The following is a 24,998-nucleotide window of genomic DNA, read 5'->3' on the forward strand; positions in this document are numbered from 1 at the left end:
ATTTTCAAATTGAATTTAAATAAAATTTATATTAAAAATTAGATTTGAGCCAAAACGATGTCATTTTAGCTTTATGTCTCATGATTACCCACGTCATCGCCACGTAGGAGAAAGAAAATATTTTAAAAAGCTACATCAGCATTTTCCGTTAGCTTAGTTGGACGGAGTTAACGAAGGAACTCTATTACATAAATTTGATAAGTTATAAGGCTTGATTGCGTTTTTTACAGGTTATAAGAATTAATAGAACTTTTTTGACAAATTTTAGGATTTTTCACTTTCTTTTTTCCTTTGCACATAAAGAGGCCTATCACACGTTGATCCAGGTGTCGTCCGGTTGATGGACGTGGTCAATGACATCTGTCCACGTGTCCTCCTCCAATCGAATTCCAGATTCTTTAAAATCACAAACGTGGAGCACCCAACGTGAAGACATGGCAGCCCGAGGTTAACTGAAAATTACCGTTTGGTCTTTTGAAGGCAAAGGGACAAAGTGCCGTTGCATTTACCTCCACACGTTGCTCCACCACCTTATCTTTACAATCTGTCTCGCTTTCCCTCCAAACATCAGCTCAAGAAGCACGAAAAAAGATAAAGAAAACCAGGGAAAAAAGCAAAATCACCCAAATGAATCGGCCATCAATTAACACTAATCTACCTTGTCTGTTCAGTTTCTTCGCTTCACACCATATACAAGCCGAGCTTCTCCCTTGATTGGTATCGGAACATGGCGACCACCAAGTTGGGGGCTACCCTGACATGCCATCGTCTGTTTGCTAAGCCCGCTAGGAAGCCCTCGGTTCCTTTGGCGCTCTCCGTCCCCAGAGCGGCGGCATCGTGTTCTTCTTCCTCTCCGAGGGTCCGAGCATTCGATGGACGGCAGTTGTGGGTCTGGCGGCGAGTGCTCGTGATCGCCATGAAGGCTACTGCTGATCAACAAGGTCGGTATGGTCATAGACTCCTTTTTCCCATGACGTGATTTTGTGCCTGAGTATTTTGAGAGTTGTAGTGTGATTTACTGATACAACTGTTCGAAAATTTTTGCCCGCGACAAATTTAGTCGGGATCATGCCGAAAATAGGAGCCGTGAGGCTTTCCATCAGAGTTCTAGGATGTGGACTCATTTTGCTTTCCGTTTAGAAGTCGGATAGCTGATGTAGATGATGCAAATCGCCCCATTGTCTGCTGTCATAAGTTTTCTGGAGCAATTGGTCGCACACTTTTAGAGATTAGCGAAAGTGAATTAATTAAGTCCTCATGATCTGATAAATTTCTGAGATCAACATATTGGCTAGTTTGTTCTGTCTCATCCTAGAAAATCATGTTTGCTGAAACTGGAGTCACCGTGAGTCAATCAGGATGATAAAGGCTTCCAGGGCGTAGATAAATTTTAGCTTGGCAATGTCTGATTATGGTTGATAGGCTCTCGTTTTGACTTTTGTGCATTCTCAGGCAAGGTAGAAGAGGGAGAATCCGATGTAGAAGATAGCAAAATTCTGCCATATTGCAGCATAGACAAGAAAGAGAAGAAGTCCATCGGTGAACTTGAACAAGATTTTCTTCAAGCATTACAAGTACGGAAGAATCCGAGTACCTTTAATTTTCTTTTTTTATCTCTGTGAGACCTATTTTATATGGTATGCATTGTTTCACCGGATACATACACTATTTGCTGTTATACAGTCATTTTACTATGAAGGGAAAGCGATCATGTCGAATGAGGAATTCGACAATCTCAAGGAAGAGCTCATGTGGGAAGGAAGCAGCGTTGTCATGCTAAGTATACTCCGAAATGAATGATTGAGCGAAACATTTCAACTGTTGCATAACCATCATATTGTTTGTCAAAATCTATCGGATGCACTTTCTCTGACTTCTTCGCATCACGTGTAATGCAGCTTCTGATGAGCAAAAATTTTTGGAAGCTTCAATGGCCTACGTGTCTGGCAATCCAATTATGAATGATCAAGAATATGACGACCTGAAATTGAGACTAAAGGTCGCTATCATATTTCTCAGTTTGCAATGCGATTGTAGATGCTAGTAACATCAGCTTCTCTGTTTCTGAGGATAGATAGCCATTAAGATTGCACATTGAGCGAGAGAACCAGTGCAGCATATCTGACAAGCCATTGACGTAGCCTCATTCAATTAGCATCTGCACCATCTTGCTCGAAATAGAAATATGAACATCCATACCACAGACAATATGTTATATACCTGTTTGGACCATGTACTGTGTGAGGAATGCGAAACTTGCCTGCTTATTCAACAAAAGCCACATGTTGGGGTGATAATCGAGATTAAGCAAAACTTCATGTGCTGTATCCTTCCTTCTTGTCCTTCCAATAAAATATGTGCTTCATCACCTCTGATTTTTGTAGATTGACGGGAGCGAAATTGTTGTCGAAGGCCCACGATGCAGTCTCCGCAGCCGAAAGGTTTGTTTTTTTTTCTGTCTCTCTCCTTTTTGAGTACTCGGTCTATTTATTCCTCCAATAGGCTCAGACATTACTGATTAATCCTCCCATGATAGGTCTACAGTGACCTTTCTGTTGATTACTTCAAGATGCTTCTGTTGAATGTCCCAGCAACTGTTATTGCGCTAGGACTGTAAGTAGAATTTCGTTTCACCAACATTTGTTTGTAACCTGAAGATCATTTCACGCTATTACCTTTTTGCCAACCAAGTTCATTTTCCTCCTAACCTGCTCTTTTGTGGTCTTTAAGGTTCTTCTTCCTGGATGATATAACTGGATTTGAGATTACATATCTTTTGGAGGTAATCAGGAATTGTTTCTTTTTGTCCCTTTTTCTTTCTAGCTGTTGAACTTTTGAAATAGCTGCTTGCTTTTGTGGACTTGTAGTTCGCACGTCTCGATTATTTTTCCGTTCGCAAGAGCTTGATATTCGATATCTCACAGCTTCCATGTTGTGACTCCATATTACATACTTTTTTCTTCACTCCTCCAGCTGCCAGAGCCGTTTAGTTTCATTTTCACATGGTTCGCGGCTGTGCCTCTCCTAGTTTGGCTGGCTCTATCGCTGACGAATGTGATTGTGAAGGATTCGCTCATCTTAAAGGTCAGGCTTCATCATAATTTATCACTTACATTTTCAGCAATCTTTATAGTGGAACTGTACTTAAAGATTATCGAAAATTACAGGGTGCTTGCCCCAACTGCGGCACGGAGAATGTCTCCTTCTTTGGCACCATATTGTCCATCTCTAGCGGTGGTACAACTAACAATATCAAATGCTCAAAGTGAGAAGAAATTCTCTCGACCTGAGGCATTTTTTTACTGCATCTTTCAATCAATTCTCCACTGTTTTTCTGATTAAGATATTACTAGTTCTCTATGATCCGTACTGGCATTTTAATTTATCCCTTTTTGCTTCAGCTGCAGAACTGAATTGGTGTATGACTCGAAAACCCGGTTGATTACATTGCCCGATGGAAGCCAAGCTTGATGAGAGGTATATAACTTAAGCGCCCAAGCTTTTCATTTATTCCCTGTCAGGTTTTCTGAGGGAAGTCCGCACTGTAATGTCATCACAGAGCCTCCCGAACCCACCCGCTCATTCTTCATTGTCATTCCTTTTTGCATCAAAATCAGATAGTAGTGCTCATGAGTTCCGATTCCCTCATTATTGTGCAGGGTTAATTATTTCTCAGATGTACAAGAGGAATGTGCCAATGTGAGATTCGCATTCAACATGTACCATGTTATGACATGCCGAGAAAATTGCTGCTGCGTCATGACCTTGGTTTTGAGGAGAAGGAAACAAGACGGTTGTACAACATCTGTTTATATAACAATAATCAATTGCAAGTGATGTTAATACTTTGGAATTCCAGTTACATGCTGCCAGTAAATACCCATGACAGCATCTTAATTAGTATTGAGAAAAGAGCGTACAAATGTTCTTGTGGATGAAAGATCATGTAACTAAAAGTTTTCATAATTCAGCCACAGTTTGCCATAATAATGCTTCAACTTCTTGCTTTCTCTTTGGGACTTCGGTACACAGTAGTAGCTTTGTTACATTGCACTTTGTGCAGATTACAGGAAGGTTCTTGAACTTCAGCTTTGGGTTTCCCTTTCTTATTAGCATGTCTTTGTCTAATCACGATGAAGTTCTGAGAAGAGAGTAAAGAATTTGACTGCTACTCAATCTTCTGTCAGAGATCAAATTTTATCAAGATATGGAAACCTAGATGAAGCCAACAATAGTTGATGAGAACAGCGTAGTCCCGTCCTAACTGGTGGCTGTGGCCGAATAACTAGCTTCTACTTTTCGACAATGATTTCTCTTTCTAGTTCCCGGCTTTCGGCGTTGGAGACTTGTGATTCAGTATCGAAAACCACTTGAAAAGCTGAACAATTTAAGCAATTGCCACGTTATAGGATACATTCACTTTCTGTTGCTTGAGCATAAGCTAAGAAATACTAATAGCAACTTTGAAACTTTCTTTTTGGGGTTCTGATCATGTTCCTAATTTTTGCCCCTTCTCGCACCCTAAACATATTCATTATAGAAAACTTGCGACCACGCCTTAAGGCCCTCGACCAAGATTACATTGAGCCACGCACGTTTGCTATCTCCTTTCTATCCCAAAATCTACCAAACCCATATAAGTCTAAACCATCAAATAGTTGACTCCAAACAATCAATATTCTAAGTACCATAGCCCAAAACCACATTCGGTTATATTTAACCGGCTTCCTTTTGACTTAAATACATGAGGCCAATTATCTTCGTGGGCATCACGAAGTTCGACACTTTCTTTCTCTACACCTTGCGTAGAACCAAATATATAAGAGGGCACCACTGAAATTGGGTTATGTGTTTGTGAGCTTTACTTTATTCTTGGTGGGAAGCTTTGTGTGGAGCCCAAGAATCAGCAAGAACAAACCATCCATGGCTTCTTTGATTCGCTCATTGAATTTATGGTCTTTGGCATTGATACTTGCAACTGTTGTAGGTGAATATGGTTCAGTTATGGGTGGTGGGTATTCTCCTAGCTCTATGAAGTTTCAACCTACCCAATGGTCTCTTGCTCATGCCACTTTCTATGGGGACGAGACTGCCTCCGAGACTATGGGTACGCTTGTTGTTCATGTGACCACAATTTTAATTAGTTGCTTTTATAGATTGTATTGCCTTTTTGCAATGGCCTTCTTTGTTGTGTCCATCCTCTCTGGTCGAGTATTCAAGTATTTTTGTATGTGATTTCAGAGTATATAACATGAAGTACATAATGCATTATATAAATCAACCATGCCTTCATTTCCAATTTCCAGGAGGGGCATGCGGGTATGGGAACTTGTTCAGCAACGGGTACGGCACCGCGACGGTGGCGCTGAGCTCGACCCTTTTCAACGACGGGTACGCCTGCGGGACATGCTATCAGATCAAGTGCGTACAGTCGCCCTGGTGCTTCAGCGGTTCGCCTTTCACCACAGTCACGGCCACCAACCTCTGCCCCCCCAACTGGTCCGAGGACTCCAACAACGGCGGGTGGTGCAACCCACCCCGCGTCCATTTCGACATGTCCATGCCTGCCTTCATGAACATCGCTCAGTGGAAGGCCGGCATAGTCCCCGTCATGTATAGAAGGTACACGCGAACATTTTTCTAGCCTCTCCTTAGTGCATGGCAAGAATTATACACAGCTTGTAGTTATAATGAACTCTTGATGACACGCATGTGACAATTCGCACTTGGGCCGCACTCAATACCCGACCGAGGTGTCATATCCGAATCCATTTACGGCTTATAATAACTAAAGGAAAAACTGTGGAAATAATTGCAGGGTACCCTGCATAGAGCAAGGAGGGATCAGATTCCAGTTCCAAGGGAATGGTTACTGGCTCTTGGTATACGTGATGAATGTGGGAGGAGGGGGTGACATCGCGAGCATGTGGGTCAAAGGAAGCGAGACAGATTGGGTGAGCATGAGCCACAACTGGGGTGCTTCGTACCAAGCCTTTGCAAGCCTTGGAGGCCAATCTCTCTCCTTCAAGCTCACCTCCTACACCACCAAAGAGACCATCATTGCCTACAACGTTGCTCCTTCCAACTGGAACGTAGGGCTGACTTACCAAGCCGCTGTCAATTTCCACTAGAGAGAGAGAGAGAGAGTCAATATTAATTATATGCCCCCTTTGCTACTTTTCTTTCTTTCTTTTTCTCTTTTTTAATCTAATCCCTCCCTCATCTTTCTTTTCCTGGAGCAGTCGGTCGCCGAAGGGATTTTGCGCGGCCAGCTTTGTAATTTTTGTTATGTCAAAGGAGACTTACTATCTGTCTGTAATAGTTTCTATAAGCATGTGTACTGCTTGATGGAGGGGTTTAACTGGGAAAGAGAATCCATTTGATGACTCCATAACTTGAACACTTCTTTCAGATGTCCTCTTGGCAAATTCATCATCTCGCTCCGGCAAAATTATTCTAACTATCCTCCTTGCTGTGTAAAACAAGTTTGATGGAAAGAGATCACTGAATAAGAACTTTCGGATGACTGACAATATTACTACTTCGATGTTAGACATAAATGTGAAACTTTTGGGTCTCCTGAACAGGAGCCAATTGGAAGGGCCATGCGAGGCAACATGAGACCCACAAAGGTTGGTGTAGTGGGGAACATTTTTATCAACTACATATGAAGTGTGGTCTCCTACCTTTTCCTTAAGCATGCCAAAACTCTTTCTCTTTGGTTTCCAATTTTTTCTTGATCATATGAACTTTCATCATCTACCCACCTTCCCAATCATTGCTCTCAACATGCTCCACTAACCCCAAATTTGAAAATTCCTTCTTTTTTCTTCTTTCTGGGAATTCTTTAGACAAAGTAAAGATTTGTCCCTGCAGAAACTTCACCTTGCAAGAAAAAGGTCCATGATTGAGAAGAACTCAAGCTACCCATGAGAGAAGCAAATGACTGCATCATGCAGTGAGGTAAAAGGTGTGACCTTTAACAACTGGAGAAAGAAAAAACTGTACAGAGCTTTTTACTTTCCTGGAAAAGTTGCTGAGAAAACGCAATCTGCATAATGAAGGTAGTGTGGTGGTGACACCTACTTTTTAAGAACCTCCAATGCCAAAAAAAAAAAAACTTGCCAATTACCAGCTGATTCATTCATCCATCCTCTCCCTGTAAGGAGAAGGTAGGACCCTGTCAGATCAAACCTTCTAACTTCGACCTAATGAGAAAACATGCCTGTCTTTTCTGTCTATCCAAAACAAGATTCAGACTTTTTCTGTTTCTTTTCTCTTGACTTGCTTCACTTTCAATCAACCAAGTGTTTCTGCATTATTTCCCTCAACCAGTGCAGGCTCTTTTCTCTTTGCAACTTCTCTCCTTCTATCTATATCTACAGAAGAAGTTGACTCTGAGAAGGTTTTCTGGACCTGTTCTAGCACCGCTGCACCAGTACTGATAAGTGATCAGTGATCACATACTAATTTTAGAAGCAGAAGAATCTAACACTCTTTTTTAGCAGTCTCTCATCATATGATGGGCTCTCGTTCTTCTCTCAATTTCTTGCTTCTTGTCCTGGCATTAGCTTCACCACAAAAAGTCCTCGCTCAAGAGATTAAATCGGCGCGTGTCCTCGATCTTCTGATCCGTGACTACACGTTTAAATCCAGCAGCCAGCAGATCAAGACCGGAGTGATACACACCGTGAACCTGCCAAAGAACCTCTCAGGCATCCGAGTTGACACCGTGAAGTTCCGGTGCGGCAGCTTACGCCGGTATGGCGCACATGTGAAAGAATTCCACTTGGGCATCGGAGTGACGGTCCAACCATGTGTGGAAAGAGTCATGCTGATCAGGCAAATCTTGCAAAACAACTGGTCTTCCATATATTACTCCAACTATGACTTATCTGGGTACCAGCTAGTTTCTCCAGTGTTAGGCCTCTTAGCTTACAATGCCGGTAGCCACGGAAATTCCAACACCGCTGATGCGGCGTTCGAGCTTGGTATCACAGCTGGAGAGAAACCCATCACAGTGAACTTCACTGGCATTGCCACGCCGGATCACAGGCCCAGAGTCGTGCCGATGTGTGCCAACTTCGAATCCAATGGGAAGCTGACATTGGCCAATCAGGTCGCGCCTTCCGTCTGTTTGGCCACAAGGCATGGCCACTTCGGGCTGGTGACCGAGCTGCCGCCAGTGCAGATGAGGAAGCAAGTGAGCAAATGGAAGGTGGCGGTCGGGGGATCGATTGGGTCCATGCTGGGGGTGTTCCTGCTCAGCCTGCTTCTCGTGGCATTGTTTGTGAAGGCAAAGAAGAAATCAAAGCGGGAAGAGATGGAGAGGAGGGCTTATGAGGAAGAGGCACTGCAAGTTTCAATGGTTGGCCATGTAAGAGCACCAACTGCTGCTGTCACCAGGACTGTGCCCATCATTGAGCATGAGTATGCTCCTTTTCCTTCTTGATCAAAAGTTCGAAATTTCAGACATTGCCAGATACCCATAGCTATTGCTTCTTTGTAAAATTGATCAGCTGACAACAAAATAGGAAGGTGCTAAGAGAATTTTTGGAAGCCGGAGCTCAAATTTTCGCAGGCGGTCCCGTGTACTGTGTGAACAAAGAGAGGAAAAAAAAGCTCTGTTTCTTGAGCTGAATGTATTCATCGACCTTTTGTCGTCTGAAATTTGGGGAGGGATAGTCTCTTACCCTTCCTGCTTCACGTCTCTGGGGAGCAATTGATTCTAGTCATTGCTACTTTGTTTTTGTTATTTATCGTTTTTGTTGTCTATCTGTTAGCATGGCGAGATTAAGCCCAGACTGTTTTTTCTTCTCCTGATCTCCAGACACATCATATGCTATTAATACATACATCATGTTTCAGCAAATTCATGAACCAGGTGACCTGGGATTGCGACTGTTCTGTGCAGTTTGGTGAATTAGTGGGGGATGTGTCGCAGAGATTTCGACGACCCGAGCTAGTCACCGGGTAGGCTTGTCATGACAAGAAAGGCGTAGATCAGAACGAATGCTCGGCAAGAGCGTGACAAAGTAGCGAGCTGCGCCTTGCATTCGCAGTCCAAATAATCGCACACTCTTGTTGACATAACGGATCTTTCATTCTGAAGTCTTCTGGTGTGAAGAAGTTTCCTGAGATACTATTTTGATCTGCCATGCATCGATTCATGGCCAATGGGTCGATCGTCGAGGCTTTCTCGGATTTATACCCGAGAATACTAATTATGGTTCTTATTGAAAAGTATTCTAATAGATGATTTGCATAGCCCATGCTGGAAAATGTCATCTGGACTTAGCAACAACACCCAAAATTACCATAATGCTCTGAATGGCATTGACTTCGTCAATTCCACATATAAGAAACTGCAGATTGAGTGCACCCATTCAACATTTATCATTGTATTTGACGTCGAAGTGAAGACATACTTACATGAATTTCGTGCTACTGCTACTGCATGTACAAAATCTGTAAATAAAAGATTACACATCGATCTCCATGCTTTTTAAAGGCGATCGATCTTAGCCTCGGTATTTGGTTTTGTGACGATACCGGCCCGTGTACCATTCATCGATGAATATCGAAGTGTTCGTCGTTGCGTTCCACTCCGAACCCGACGTAAACGTCGAGTCGATGCTCATTTCTACTGTGCAGCATGTGTCTGAGCACAAGGCTCCGTCGTCGACATCAAAAAACCTTTTTCGTCGAATTCTGAACGATAATCTGATGAAAGAACTCAGCTGTCGTCAAGAGATAATCTGAGAACTCGACTACAACAGAAATTAATGTAAGAACATCAACGGACTGGACTTCCCCAAGAACAGCAAGGATTCCAAATGCGATCCAACAGAACTTTAATGGTCAATCATCAAAGCCAACGAAGTTTTACGTTATGAGAACTTGTGAATATGTTTGGTAACTTCATAAACCGCATTAGTGTTCGGTTAAGAGTTACCTCATCAAAGAGAGGAAGCCGAAGCTTCGACAGAATTTTCGTTTTTTATTTTAACATGCTGGTGCTTGCTCGCTTTGCCCCTCTAATTCCCTTCTTTATTTTTGTTTTCTCCAAAGAGAGGAAATACCCTTTAAATTTTTTATCAGATCCCGAAATCTAGATGAGAACCGAGATGAAACCTTTGAAAGATCTGTTCAAGTCCAAAAGTTTTACGTCACGGGAACTTGTGATTATGTTCGGTGACTTCCTAAATGGGGTTGGTAGTTTATGGTGCTAATAATTGCCAATCAAGTAATCCGTATATTCATCCATCCATCAGGAGCTCTATTAGTAATGTACGGTATAAAATTATGCTGTTTGGGATACGGACGAATACATACCGTCGTTTTCCTCAAGACGATATTATCGCGATTTTACAGCAATTGCATTATAGAAAGTTATGCTTCCGTTTTATGACAGGTTTATTTATAGTACAAAAAACTTGTAGAAACTTCTCATCTAATAATGGAAATTTTCGCTACCCAATCCGTGTTTCCGACAAGGAGTCGCAACAAAACCAGATACATTTCGACCGATCGGAAAAGAATACAAAGAGAGCGAGTTCAAAAGCGAAATATTTTACTAAAAATATAACGCGGCATGCGTTCTAGATGCGTATAATTCTACTCGCTCCAAAAGAAGGAACAATTATTTCGCAAGAAGTATTGTTGGAAAAATCGTATATACGCATGTATTTTTATATAATAATAAAAAAAAGCACGAGTATTTTACCGGTACAAAGAGACGTCCCACCATGTGCTCGAGGAAATCCAGGTACCGCCACGACAAAACCCGACGTCGTAAGCTGCCTCCGAGGTCCTGCGGAAAGACGTTTCTGCCCCCGGTCGGCATCCGAATTTCCCAGATCTCGCCCCCACCAGATTTGGCGCAAGAAAAACCTACTTTTTCCCGGGAAAGAGAGCGAGAAAAAAGACGAAATTTTTAACACTCCCATCACCACCAATCCACCAAGAAACCGCGACAACTCCACCGTCAATCGCCAAGAATCAAGAATCTCCACCGCCGCTCCTCCTCCTCGCCCGCGTCTCTCTCTTTCGCATCGAATCCTCCATGGACGGCGGCTCTGCACCGCCGTCGCAGCCGCGCGCGCAGCTCAACCTGCCCCCCGCCATGGCCCGCGGCGCCCTCGCCCTCGAGACCCTAGCCCCTCCTCCTCCTCCTCCTCCCCCCCACTCCGACCACGTGAGCCGCATGATCAACTCTGCCCACAGCCAGTCCCCGTCGCGGGCCATCTACTCCGACAGGTTCATCCCCAGCCGATCCGGCTCCAACTTCGCCTTCTTCGGCATACAGCCCTCGCCCTCGCCGCGGTCGGCGGCCAGCTCCTCCTCCTCCTCTTCCTCCAGCTCTTCTTCCTCCTCCTCGTCTCCGGCGGCGGCGGCGGAGAGCAAGGAGGAGGCCTCGTCGTCCGCGTACAATGCGCTACTCCGCGCGGCGCTGTTCGGCCCCGACACCCCGGAGAGGAAGGAGTCCCCGGCGGTGGGGCGGAATATCTTCCGGTACAAGACCGAGACGAAGCGGTCGCTGCACGCGCTCTCGCCTTTTGGGTTCGAGGACGCGGGGAATGTGGTTAGCCAGAGCCCCGTGAAGGCCGCGAGGAAGGTCCCGAGGTCGCCGTACAAGGTGAGGGAGCTTTCTTGATTGGTTCTTGGAGGGGCCCTTCTTGTGATTCAGTATGGTGTGACTAGGAAACTTGTTACGGTAGTTACTTTGGCAATAAACAAAGGAGGGTATGGACGAAACCACGGAGGATTATCTATTCACACGGAAAATTGCTAGTTGTAGTTCATGGATTTGTGGAAAGAACCTCGTTTTGGAGCGGGAGATTTTGAGTTTCTTGGATTGACTTTTGATGATTGTGTGTTTGTTCTTTTAGGTATTGGATGCGCCTGCATTGCAGGATGATTTTTACTTGAATCTTGTGGACTGGTCTTCGCATAATGTGTTGGCCGTGGGGTTGGGGAATTGTGTCTATCTATGGAATGCTTGCAGCAGCAAGGTGAGTCTTCACACATTCTCTTGAACTGTGTTGATAATCCCTCTATTAAGTTCGGATCCTGCCGTCATAATGGGCTCCAAGTTGTTGTTTGTCGATTAGGGTGTGTCCTTACTTCACGTGTATGTTCTCGCAGGTGACTAAGTTATGTGACTTAGGGATTGATGATAGTGTTTGCTCGGTTGGTTGGGCACAGCGCGGTACACATCTTGCAGTCGGAACTAGCAATGGAAAACTCCAGGTTAGAACTCTCTGCTTTCTGAAACTTTCTTCTGCTTAATTGGAAGGGCTGGGAATTTTAGTGGCTTAGCTTGCTGTTGGTCAGTCAAATTTTGGGAGCTTGCATTTGTTTCTGCAATAGACTCATGAGTAGGTGGAGTTTGAGGGATGGATTTAGCATGTGCTTTAGTGGTTTTAACTAGCTCAATCAGTTGTAGGATGGGTGCTACGCTGGACCTCCAACAAAGATGCTGGGCTTGCAGGATGGACTTTGCCTTTAGTCTGACTTGGTTTTTAAGATTTATCCCATTGATCTGGATAGGATCCTTCATCTTCTTTTTCGGGCTTAACAGGGACTTCAAGTCTTTCTAGCTATCTAACTCCATGTACTTGTAGTTGTTGAGCTTGTATATTGCTGTCAATGATACTCTAACCAAACCTTACATCTAGCTCCAGAGGCCAGCAGAGTTATCAGAAATATAACTTTGGTCTCCGGTACCAGTACCACGTGTTAATTGTGTTAACGCTTTAGCTGGGCATACTTTATGGACAAAGGAGCATGAAACTTGTGAGAATTAGATGGATTTTCAAAACCAAATGAACGGGAAGCACTCATATAGAAAGCATTTATCAAACGTGCGCATGTTTCTTTGAGATGATTGATGCAATCGGCATTGATTAGATTCTTCCAAGAGTGTATAGTTTCGTTTGAGGTGTTCACCAGAACCTCAATGTCATGCCCATAATTGAATTCTCTCTATCAGTCTACCTTGCACTTTGCTATTGTTGCTAATACAGTTTGAAAACCTCGCAAAAAGTAACTATAATGAAGCTATTGTAATTGAACAACTAAATATTATAGCAATATAGAGATGCAAGGCATGAGTAGTTTGGATAAACTGATGCTATCACTCCAACAAGAAGCTGTAGCAAGGAAAGAGTGCTTGCTCCGTTTTCTTGTACTGGCAATAGTTTACCTCGGCTTATTGTTTGGCTTTGCCTTTTTTCATGGCATTAATTACACTGGAGTTGGTAGAACTTCAGAAGTGCAAAGAAATGCATTGCTGCTTAGGATGTGATGGATATTGAGTCCATTCAATGACCCAGATGTTTCGTATATACCAGCTAGTAGATTCCGTCATTCTTTGACTGATTGTCATATTTTGAGTACAATCCCATAAGGTTGGCGGATTCTGCTGAGGCAGATACAAAAAACTTTTTAGCGATGACAGACGTGCTGCCAGAAAATAGAAGGAAAAGGATGGCGACAGCTTTGATTATTGTCCAGTTCAGCTGCTCTTGAAAGGAACACTATAGGATTCTGCAGTAGTCATTTAAGCTCTTATCAAGTTAGGAAAAATTCATCTCACGGTCTATGTGACTGACTAGAACATACGAGAGGCTTTTTGCTGAGATGATTTACTGGTAGATAAGTGAGTCACATATTTTTGCCATTCATTCAATTGTCTAAATGCATCAAACAGAATTTTCTCTTGTTCAATGGAATGATAGTTTAAATTAGTGAGTCTCCTTAATTCTTTCCATTATCAACGGAATAACTGGATGACTCCCTTTGTTTTATTGTAAATTGGTTTCTCTCATGATTAGTTTTTTGCTTCATAACCTGTTCCACTAGGACAGACTAGTATTTTCGCTTTTGTAATTTTATAACGACTTCTGCATAGGTATGGGATGCATCACGCTGCAGGAGGGTCAGAACTATGGAAGGCCACCGATTAAGGGTTGGCGCCTTAGCTTGGAGTTCATCACTGCTGTCTTCTGGTAGCAGGGACAAGAGTATTCTTCAAAGAGATGTACGTGCACAGGATGATTTTGTCAGTAAACTTGCAGGACATAAGTCAGAGGTCAGATTTTTATACATTCAGAAGTTGAGATCAATTAAGTCTATTGTACTTATGGACATAGTTTGGAGTATATGAAACCTCTTTTCTTTTTCTATTTTCTATTATAAGCCTGCTATCAGAAGTGCAAGATACCACCAATATAAGAGGCAAAAACCTTTGGGTTTTTTTACACTGTAATAGACTGACTAGACAGAAAAAATTTCAGTCTGCCTGATTATTCTTTTCTGATGTAGGTGTGTGGACTTAAATGGTCTTACGATAACCGTGAACTAGCATCTGGTGGAAATGATAACAGAGTGAGTTATTGCTTTTTTCTTTTGTCTTTCTTTCTTGTCACTTTTTTGTGGTGATTTGGCTTTCTTCTGTTTGAGCTACATTACATTTACCTGCTGGTCTCCTTTACAGCTTTTTGTGTGGAATCAACATTCAACACAACCTGTGCTTAAGTACAGTGAGCACACAGCAGCTGTAAAAGCAATTGCTTGGTCTCCGCATCTTCATGGACTTCTTGCATCTGGCGGTGGTACTGCAGATCGTTGTATTCGTTTCTGGAATACAACCACTAACTCACAACTCAGCTGTATTGACACTGGCAGCCAGGTTAGACATGCTTTTACATGCTATTCTTGCATTGTCATTTGGTCACCTGCCTGTTTGTGTTAGCTAACTTCATGTGGATGACTGTGTGGTTTTAGTTGTAGGTTTGTGCTTTTACTTATCTGCCTTTGCCATGTCTCTTTCTTCTTGGTTGTGGACTGCTGTCTTCCTGTTGGTTATGATTGATTCTTGTAGATCTGAATATGGGTCATTTAGTTTATCAAATTTCTTATGTAATGTGGAAACAGAATTTGATTTCTTTGCTATTGTATAAGGGTTTACATTGTAGAATGGCCTCTTGCACACAGAAAAAGAGAATTTACTCCCTTGTGTCTTGTCACCTCTCACAGGTATGCAACCTTGTGTGGTCCAAGAATGTCAACGAACTTGTCAGCACCCATGGTTACTCTCAAAACCAGATAATAGTTTGGAGATATCCCACCATGTCTAAGGTATGGAATCACACCAATTATCAATTAGTCAAGTTTCTGAGTTTCTTCTATATTTGAGAGTCCCTTTCCTTTTGTAGTTGGCAACGCTTACAGGACATACATACAGAGTACTTTACCTTGCTATTTCACCAGATGGACAGGTGATACACTTCACATCTTATTTTATACTTTTGTTATTTTATTCCCAGAATGGGCGCACCTTATTAATGCAATATCTTCTTCTCTTCCTAAATTGCTGATTCAGACAATTGTCACTGGAGCTGGAGATGAAACGCTTAGGTTTTGGAACGTGTTCCCCTCTCCGAAGTCCCAGGTAGGCTATATTCTTAAGATTTTGTCAGAATTTGATGTACTGTCTTAGCACTTGTTAAACTATTCTTAGCCTACCTCAGATTAGTTCCTAGAATTGATGGCCCAAATCTAGCAGATAGTCACATTTACACGTTTTCGTTGCTCCAATAAAACAAGGTTAACTTATTCAAGAATTCTGTCCATTGGCATGCCCTGACCCATATACTCTTTACTGTGCCATGAAGCCTGGCGTATCACCTAGTCTTTAGCTAAGACTTTCTTAATTAGCTAACTTCGTGTTCGGCCTATTCTTCTCACTAGCAAACATCGATTAATCTACGTTTTTTGTTGTTGCAGAACACAGACAGTGAAATTGGGTCCTCATTCTTTGGAAGAACTACAATTCGGTGATCAGACAGTGTGCTCTCCGTCTGACTTATCATTCTTTCTAGTTCCTTGACTCTGGAAGATGCAGAATGGCATATTACACATCATGGATTGCAAAGATTATCCAAGAAAAGCAATTCCACGAAAATTGGCGGATTTGCAGGGTTCTCTCTAGCATAAGATGTGAATAGGAGAGACTAGGTTGTCTCTTGTCCTTGTCATCCGATTAGTTTCATTTATCAATTTCAGTTCCAGATGTATAGTGGGAGGGGTTATGTTGTCTCTTGTCCTTGTCATCCGATTAGTTTCATTTATCAAATTTCAGTTCCAGATGTATAGTGGGAGGGGTTATGTATTCCTGTTAACCACTCCCTTCAGCTGTATATTATTATCATAGGGATTATAGGGTGATTTAAACTTTTCACTGTGCAGACAGTTCTCATAATTCCCTCCATGTAAACCCTCTTGTCAAGCTTCAACGACGATAAATGGTTTTGATTTCCTGTCTATACATCGTTGGTACTTGCCATGAAATAACTCAGGGTTTGTCGAAGAACCTCATGGTCGAGCCGCTACTTCTTGGTATTGCTTTCCTAGGTTCATGTGCTTGTACTTACGTTTGGCCACCTCGATCATATCATGTCGACTGTGACTGCAACTATGAAGACTGAAGATGAATGACTCTGTTGTTATGTATGCTAATGGAAAAGGAAGGAAAAACGCTGAACGGTCGGGGATTCTACCATTCCAAGAATTTCAAGATGCTCAAATAGCAAGTGATTTGATACATGGTCTGTGTTGAGAGAGAGAGAGAGAGAGGAAATGACGTGCCTTGTTAATATACAGATTATCAGGCAATCGAGCAACAATAAGCAAGTACGCACTCATCATGAAATAAAACTTTAATGAACATGTTCACTCAACTTATTTTGCCTCAAGATCGAAGAAGAAAAGAGCAACCGAGGAAGCGTTTCCCCGGTGCTATAGTCATTATTTGGAGCAATCACGGTATAGGTGACGAGAGCAGTTCATCTTTTTGGTGGTCCTATAAACAGCTCGGTCTCGACGTCCATAGTCTCCGTGCGGATTTCTTCACGAGGTGGTTCTCTGGAGACCGGGGTCAATCCTCTGCCACATTCAATCTACAATGGACCAGAGAAAATGCTTTCAGTAGTCATTCAAATTTAACCAAGAATATCTAGGACCTACCTTAAAAATGCGTATTGAAATATCGAGGAGTAACCCAACTAAATCCCCATTCTCCGGGACTACACTGAGCTCATCTACAGAATTGTCTGATTAGTAATTGCATACACGGCGTCACACGGGAGAACCAGATTCGATGCCACAGATTGACTCGAGGTGCAGACATCTTATCTATGCAATAAACATTTTCTGTTTGTCTAGCTAGATTGATAAAAGAGGATAATCTAGAGAGGAAAAGCATTAATCACCTCTTCAAGTAGCTTTCTCTTTTCTTCAAGTAGTTTCCGCTCCTATAGAAAGTCCCGAGAGAGATGTTAAACAATCACTAATCCATACAACTGGGAGACAGTAATCAAAGACAAAGCACGTCCATGTGCACAGGCAGTGTCATAGGGATCTTTTACCTCTGCTTTTAGCCGCTCAATTTGCTCCTTTATCAAATGGTTCTGCATGAGATATAATGCGAGCTTTAATCAACCGCTAATCACCGGCGATCTTTTTTGTTCGGAAAAAATGGGACAGAAGAACATGGGAAATGAAATATGGCGTCGGAACAAAGGGAAACAATTTACCTTTCTTGCCCTGATCTTGGTGAGACTTCTTTCCAACTGGTTTTCTGTTTGTTGGAGCTCCTCGATCGAACACGAATCCAGACCCTCTCCTAAGAGTCTTCTGTATTGTCCAATGCAGACATATGTACAGTTATACAGATCTAAGGGACAAGATTGAGCGTTTCCAAAAATAATGTAAGCCCGACTAATGATACGGATTGCGATCCGTTCTGTCTGCCGCGTGAACTATTCATTTTATTGACAAGTTTACGAACAAGATTTACGAAAAGCAAGATACGAGAGATCCGGACCTTCTACACACTTCGAAATGCTCGATCTTCTTTTCCATATCAAGAGTGTTTCCCTTGGAAAGCTGCATGTCAAGCATGGTGACTGTCACTCTTTGCTTCTGGTAGAAAGCTTATAGATTCCATGATAGTGCTCTCAGTATAATGGGTGAATGGTGATGACAGAACATACACAAGCGAATAAACCCATGCAACACAAATCCCCTCTCTCTCTCTCTCTCTCTCTCTCTCTCTCTCTCTCTCTCTCTCTCTCTCTCTCTCTACGCAAGATAATACTCACCCAAGTGATTAACTCTCCAAAAATTAGAAAAATCAGAATTCTAACAAGCTAGTTTATTAAGTCTATTTGCCACCCCAAAAAAAAAAATAAAAAACTTCTCAGATAATTTTAGGGCGCGTCTATGTGGCCTCTGCCTAGGTTATATAAATATTGTATGTTGATGTTTTGGAACTCTTTTTGTGTCATCGAGATTTGAAAATCAGATTGATGAATTACAACTATAGTGAGATTTTGTATTTGGTGTCAAACTCGTGTTTCTTTTTATGTACACGATCTCAACTCTCTCTAGGGTGTTTATTTGAACGAAAGTTTTTTTTGAATTTTAACACACAGATTTGATGTCAGTGATGAAAAGTATGAAATGGTCATATTAAAAGAGTACAAGGATAAATAAAACGAAAGTGCAACATTACAATATATTGAAGGCTTCTTTTCTTATCTGAATAGTATCCCTCCATAAAAGAAGAATGCACCATGATCACTGAAACTAAGTAAATATTGCAATATGATAGTTGAACTTTAGCTTAATAATTCAATAAAACTAAACTTCCATTTCTTTGTCATAGATGTCCATTGACCAGAATTTAGACATTTTGCTGGTTATTGCTAACGTGAAAATAATGTAACTGATTTATAATGCATCTATTGAAAATAAGTGAGATAGTCAGTGCATTGGTCCGATCAAAACCAAAATCAAAAGCAAGTGCCCCAATATGAAATCTACTGCAGTTTACTGACCACTAATAAAATTTTACCCACTAGTTTGAAATGTGGCATCTTGGCTAGGAGAGAAGGCACTAGTCAATTCATAATGACTTTATAGCTAAACAGAAAAAGTAGTTAAGCGTGATTCGCGACATCATCATAAAATTTCTTAACACGACTTTCATGGAAAAAGCAAACTTTTACTAAAAATACATATCTCGTCTATACAGAGCACAATCTGCACAAGTTGTGTTATTTAATTAAGCATTAAGATGTGTGCATGATAACTGCTATCATCCCCGCAATTCATAGTCATACACCATCAAAAAATCATATCCCAAACCCTAATCCAATCGTATAATATATGATCTATATGGATATTTCAAAAAAAAAAAAACCCTCCCTAGTCTTTTCCCCAATAACTTTGCCTCCTCCAATTTAAGGCTTGTTTACTGTTTTTACACGTTTAATTCTGTTATTTGACTCAAGTTACACCAATCACTATTGTAGCTACATTTACAAACTTGTCATTTTTTCTTCCAATATACACATATATACTACTTTTCTCACCGTCCTCACCAAAAAGTCCAAATCCACAAACCATAAACTCTCTCATTTAAGTCAGAACTTGGCCAACCACTAGTATCGAGGCGGCTAGCCTTAAAGTTACCTCTAATGACCCCCGCTAAGATCACTTGAGTACGTGGCTCGATTGACTCCAAAGTGTCTCAAGTCTCGATTGAGCAGTCATTTTCTAATTAACGGATCCCCCTTTAGCACATTTCACATTTGCAAATCCTCCCCTCCCCCCGACTATTGAAATTATCAATTGTTCTTTGTGTGACTTAGTGTTTTTTATTTGAGTAATATACTTACTTTTCTCCAATTAAATTACCAACTAATTTTGAATTAAAACTCTATTTGAGTTATCTACGACATTTGTTAGGTCAATTTGAAACTACCGAACTTTATAACAACTTATGGAGTTTTACTTGAGTCACTTGCCGACGTTCTCAAATTATTAACTCATGTACTAAGTTACTAATCTAAAGTTGAGTTACTTATCAATTTTTCTTCAAATTAATTCCTAACTAGTTTTAAGTTACCAACTCTTATCCAAGTCACTACTCATCGTGTTATTGGGTTATTTCCAAAATAACAATTTTTATAAGAACTTACCAACTTTAATTTACCTCGCTTAACACCATTCTTAATATACCGGATCTTATATCAAATAACAACCTCAATTTTTTTCAACTTTAATCTGATTAGAGCATCAACTAATTTTAGATTATCAAACTCTTATTGGAGTCACTTATCCACATTTGTTTGGTCAATTCGAAATTACAAATTTTTTTATAAGAACTTACCAACCTATGTTGCATAATGTGCCAACTTCTGAAGTTACCAACTATTTTATTAAATCACTAACCTTAATTCAACTTATTTGCACTTATTTACCAACTAGGTTTAAATTATTAACTCAAGTAAGGATGTGTTGGAAAATTACATCAAGCGCTAAAAATTAAACTTTTTAGCACTTAGGGTAATTAAGTGTGTTTTGTAATCACCAACTACGCACAACTAATTGACTGGTGAAGTAAAAAATCACTTAATGTAGTAAGTAAGGATGGTTTAGTCAATTGGTTAAGCAATAAATATACAATGAAAAGCAAAATCTTACCGGTTCTAATGCTCAATACTCCATGCTTGTTAAAAAAACATTGTTTTTTTTTATTCAATTTCCATCTGTTATCGAACAACCATTTATTTTCATTTTCAGTCCTTAAAAACTCACTTGACATTAAGTACTTAAAAGTACAACAAATATTTCAATTTTATTAAACAAGCCCAAGCGACTTGAATAAAAGTTTCTCAAGTTACGAACTCTTCATCATTCGTTTTCTAATTACCAACGTTTATTTGGTAGTTTCCCAATCACCAACTTTTATTTCTGGTCAAAAGTATTTCTGGCAAGTCAAAACCAAATATATATTTGGATGGACACACCATCTCAAAGACATAATTGGTGATATGGAAACTTCTCTTATGCTGATATTCAAGTTGGAGCATACCTGCATAGGAATTTCAGCAGTTTTGGATCCCATGTCCTTGGCTTTCTTCTGATACTTTTCTATTGTCTTGCTCAAGCTGCATTTCCATAGTATCCCGCAAGAGCGGAAGTGTTATTTACAATCATAGCTAGAACATACACTCAAATATAAATGCATGAATTTCATACTGAATGACGGCCAAAAAGCAACAAAATTGTATGTTCGACATACATCATCTAAGAAAAGCAGGGATTATAGCTATAACTGCAAGAAATTTCAGGCCATTTTGCTATTAATCAGTCTTAAGACTCAAGTGCCAGAGCCATTAGTTACCTTGTTCATTAGCTCTATGTCATGACAGTACTAGCTTAGTAGCTTTGCTTTTGAGTTTTGACAACTCCCTCATATGGAAAAGGAACGTATAAGCACCAGCTAGAAGAAGATAGCGTATTGATGACAATCTATGGATTATCATCATGAACACGGACAACCGGATGGGAAATAATGTTATGTTACTTCTTGATAGATCAGAGAATATCAAAGATGCAGAATTCTCAAATTAAATAGCTCACCAAATTACAATGATACCCACACACACATTAATAAACACATGTATCTATATGCGAGCGCACGTGTACCTTACGACAAAATGCCTCATGTAACTCTTATTTAGTATGAGTCAACTCAACACGACTTTCTACTTGAGGTTGACTTTGTTTCAAATACTCAAAGCTCGATATCAGACTTCAGCTCAGTGACGCTTTATTTTCGACCTCAAGCTTGACTCTAATTAATTTTTATATGTTTAAACTTAACTTGATAAGACAAATTTTGATGAAAGCTCGAGTAAAGCTAAAACAGAAACTCAAATCTGTACCATGAAAAGAAATATTATGTCATCGTTAGTTCCTTACAATAATGTGGTTATAACTTATATATAGATATAAATCAAACACTCTATAACTCAACTATGAATAAATTAGGTTGACGAGCTGCTCGTCTGAAGTATTTCAAGCCTGAGTACGACTTAGTAGGATACATTGATTATTCAAACTGGACTTGAACGCCAAAAAATAGAATTTATTAAACTCGGCTAGTCTCTCAGTCTCATATGGCTTGCTCATTTGCGTCCCAAGTTTTTATTGTCATTCTAAAAACTAACTCTAACTCTCGCTAGTTATGCCCTTCAAATCCATCCACTCGCATAATACATGACAATGTACTCATTCAAGTTCAATTTATTCAATAGAGAAACTTCTGAGATTGGTCCAAGGAGGACAATAAGCTAATAGGTGACTGAAGAGTCAGGTAAACTTAATAAACACAAATCAGAGAGACGTTAACTACGATACTCGATCTTTCCAAAGGAAAAAACTACAGTATACAAAGAAACTGATAAACACATATATAATATTTATTGATATAATATGGAGATCTTCGGCAAGATATTGAATCAGCTAACATACATCTCGACATCATTGAAATAATTCCACCATTCTTACAAGAAAATTTTGTTTAAAAAGCTTTTATGGGCTCTAGAAAAGGTCATGAAGAGAAGTGAACCTAAAAAGTCATTTTTTGGGTTACATTAGATGATCATATTAACCTGTGTAAAGGCTCAAATCTCCTTTTCAGATACCACAACGGTACTTTTCAAGCATTGCACCGAAGAACCCGAGAGCATGCAAGCTGAAACATGCATGAAATAATACCTTGTGGACTCATCGAGATTAATTTGCATGTCAGAGAACTCAGAACTAAATTTTCGTTGTTTGACATTACTCACTGAAAACCCCCTTGAAACCGAAATGACCACTGTGCACTGCAATTGTCAAAACTCGAGTCTTCACTAGAGTTTTCCACTGTACAGTCAAAAGGAGAGAACTAGAGAGTCTCTACATAGCTTGGATTTCTGTAGCTTGCGCTGAGTAAGTCGAGGATTACATTATATTATGTGGTCACAAATCAAACACATAACCCCCATAAGCTAATCGCATAAAAAACAATGTGCACAGATTATTTATATGGATTCGGGGGTCTTTGTAGGGGTAGAGAGAGAGAGAGAGAGAGAGGTTCCACTCTTTTCAAAGGCAATATAACAATAATCATGGAAAAGTTAATAGCATATACAGTATTTATTGGCAAACACACCAGGTCCATCTACTTCGAGAGGCCCCCAAAGTAAACAGACCTAAGATTCCAAGTTCATTGTCATTTTCTAAAAGTTACTAATAAAAAAAGTCGTTATCACCGGCTAATTATACACATACAAGGGTGGCACAGTTTTTGGAGATTAAAGGTACAAAGCCTTGCACTGCCATAATTTGGAGAAACGAAAAACAAAAACAATAACAATAACAAAACCAAAGAGCAATCATTTGCAATGCCCCAATTGGTAATACGGCCTCTGACTTCCAAAACCACTTGACTGCCTTGTAGGGTATACACTGCTTCAATACTCTGATGCAGATATGCCGAAGATATTTTGTAAGTACAGTTTAAGCAAGTCACAAAATCCTATTAAATTAAACTCGAGCATACCCCCAAGTGAACTTACGAGTCATGACTGACTGACTGACTCTCTCTCTCTCTCTCTGTAGGAGTTAAACATATCGTTCAGGACCGTAACCGAGTTATCTTTCAGCGTTTCGTGTCTTGTAACTTGTCTCGAGTTGTGTCAACTGTTCATGTCTCATATCACCAGTCCGATGTGTCAATGTATGTACGAGGCCGTGAGAAATTTGGGCATTGAACCAAATAAGGACCCATGCACACACAATACAACGATAAAAGAAAACTGCCATTCTTGTAAGTGAAAGCCATAAATTTAAAAAAAAAAAAAAGCATTTTTGAACCAAGAAAAACAATCCATCCAAAGTCGAGTCTCCCTTTCTTTTCTCTACCCAAAATCGCATTCAATAGTCATCACCAGGGAAAGAACACTCAGCATTCGAGCTATACCAAAAAGGAAACCAAACGGAAGAGAGAGAGAGAGAGAGATCAGAAGGAAGCACTTTTGACAGCTAGAGCCTGCGTCAAGCCTGTGCACATAGTACTTGCCTATTTTGTGCCTATCCTCTATTTCTGGTTCATCATCCTTCAACTTTTTTTCGGTCTCATTTTACCTCCATCAAATGATGATGATTCCTACGAACTGGGTCCAACAAATTGAAAGCCCCCAGTCCTACCATTTCTCCCACGTCACGATCCATGATTCCTCGTGAAGCTGCTCGCGAGATTAATGCATTGGTTAAGCACACACCAAGATCGTCGAATCGAAGACCCGGATACCTATGCTACTCGGGGCAAAAAGAAAAGAGAAAAAAATCCAGCGGTTTCAGCATGGAAAGAGAGGCGAACAAATCGATCGATGTACCTGGAGCTGGAGAACTCGTAGAGCTTGCCCCTCGGGGAGAAGATGATGAGTGCAACCTCGGCGTCGCAGAGGACGGAGAGCTCGAAGGCCTTCTTCAGCAGCCCGTTCCTCCGCTTCGAGAACGTCACCTGCCTGCTCGTGTCGTTCTCTATCCTCTTCATCTGCGTCTTCCCCCTCACCATCTCCCTGCCTTCCCCCCCCCCCCCCCCCCACCCCCTCTCTCTCTCTCTCTCGCGCTCGCTCGCTCGCTCGCTCGAGCCAAGGAACGGAATCGAAGAAGGAGCTGAAGAAAAAAAAACAACACGCACCACAACACCAAGCGCAGCGCTGGGGTGGGGGGTCGGCGGAATCAAGAGCAGCCCGGCCGCTTCAGAGTACCCCAACCGGAAGCGGAAGCGGCCAAAACAAACGGAGGCCTCCCGGATCAGGCGACGGCGACGGCTTCGGCGATCGGCGGAGAGACAGAGACAGAGAGAGAGAGAGAGTGCTTGAAATCCGGGAAACCCTAAGGGGGGGGATTCGAACAGGAGGAAGCTGAACAGAAGAGAGAGAGAAAGAGAGGAGGAGGGAGAGGTTATGGTAGGAGCTGGAGCTGGAGCTGGAGCTGGAGCTTGGAGTCTATAAGAGAACCCTAAAAAGGGTGCGGGGGGGAGCGAGGAGGAGATGATCTCTATCTTCCTTTCTTTCTTTCTTTTT

The 24,998-nt window shown here is 41.2% G+C and overlaps 5 protein-coding genes across 6 annotated transcripts; 4 read left to right on the forward strand and 1 right to left on the reverse strand.

The window, feature by feature from the left end:
• The first annotated feature begins 554 nt into the window (after window positions 1-554).
• LOC115693315 (PGR5-like protein 1A, chloroplastic) lies at window positions 555-4,010 on the forward strand. Its single transcript, XM_030620280.2, has 11 exons — window positions 555-941; window positions 1,453-1,574; window positions 1,684-1,780; window positions 1,899-1,999; window positions 2,385-2,441; window positions 2,537-2,613; window positions 2,731-2,782; window positions 2,974-3,084; window positions 3,168-3,265; window positions 3,402-3,477; window positions 3,660-4,010. Exons 1-10 carry the CDS (start codon window positions 728-730, stop codon window positions 3,469-3,471), a joined length of 999 nt encoding a protein of 332 aa, XP_030476140.1. The 5' UTR covers window positions 555-727; the 3' UTR covers window positions 3,472-3,477; window positions 3,660-4,010.
• Window positions 3,735-6,400, forward strand: LOC115693327 (expansin-A18). Its single transcript, XM_030620304.2, has 4 exons — window positions 3,735-3,872; window positions 4,810-5,107; window positions 5,307-5,622; window positions 5,819-6,400. The coding sequence occupies exons 1-4, from the start codon at window positions 3,735-3,737 to the stop codon at window positions 6,129-6,131; spliced, it is 1,065 nt and encodes a 354-aa protein (XP_030476164.2). The 3' UTR covers window positions 6,132-6,400.
• A 355-nt stretch (window positions 6,401-6,755) lies between these two features.
• On the forward strand, window positions 6,756-8,872 carry LOC115693336 (uncharacterized). The gene is made up of 2 exons (XM_030620313.2): window positions 6,756-6,970; window positions 7,572-8,872. The coding sequence occupies exons 1-2, from the start codon at window positions 6,943-6,945 to the stop codon at window positions 8,450-8,452; spliced, it is 909 nt and encodes a 302-aa protein (XP_030476173.2). The 5' UTR covers window positions 6,756-6,942; the 3' UTR covers window positions 8,453-8,872.
• A 2,059-nt stretch (window positions 8,873-10,931) lies between these two features.
• On the forward strand, window positions 10,932-16,333 carry LOC115693323 (protein FIZZY-RELATED 2-like). Its single transcript, XM_030620298.2, has 10 exons — window positions 10,932-11,638; window positions 11,892-12,014; window positions 12,148-12,252; window positions 13,916-14,095; window positions 14,329-14,391; window positions 14,501-14,695; window positions 15,043-15,144; window positions 15,222-15,284; window positions 15,389-15,457; window positions 15,793-16,333. Exons 1-10 carry the CDS (start codon window positions 11,066-11,068, stop codon window positions 15,844-15,846), a joined length of 1,527 nt encoding a protein of 508 aa, XP_030476158.2. The 5' UTR covers window positions 10,932-11,065; the 3' UTR covers window positions 15,847-16,333.
• Window positions 16,334-16,567: 234 nt separating this feature from the next.
• LOC115693324 (agamous-like MADS-box protein AGL14) lies at window positions 16,568-24,920 on the reverse strand. 2 transcript variants are annotated; one of them, XM_030620299.2, is made up of 7 exons: window positions 24,303-24,920; window positions 20,948-21,026; window positions 17,891-17,952; window positions 17,601-17,700; window positions 17,433-17,474; window positions 17,277-17,318; window positions 16,568-16,964 (listed from the first exon to the last, which is right to left on the reverse strand). In XM_030620299.2, the coding sequence occupies exons 1-7, from the start codon at window positions 24,482-24,484 to the stop codon at window positions 16,851-16,853; spliced, it is 621 nt and encodes a 206-aa protein (XP_030476159.1). In that variant the 5' UTR covers window positions 24,485-24,920; the 3' UTR covers window positions 16,568-16,850. The 2 variants fall into 2 exon arrangements, with proteins under 2 accessions (XP_030476159.1, XP_030476162.1); XM_030620302.2 differs by having other exon boundaries at window positions 20,948-21,023; window positions 24,303-24,919.
• Between the last annotated feature and the right edge of the window lie 78 nt (window positions 24,921-24,998).

The sequence above is a fragment of the Syzygium oleosum genome, unplaced genomic scaffold (genome assembly GCF_021117445.2).
Source record: "Syzygium oleosum isolate NSW1041296 unplaced genomic scaffold, Sole_v2.1 Sole_v2.15, whole genome shotgun sequence".
In the NCBI taxonomy this organism is placed as follows: domain Eukaryota; kingdom Viridiplantae; phylum Streptophyta; class Magnoliopsida; order Myrtales; family Myrtaceae; genus Syzygium; species Syzygium oleosum.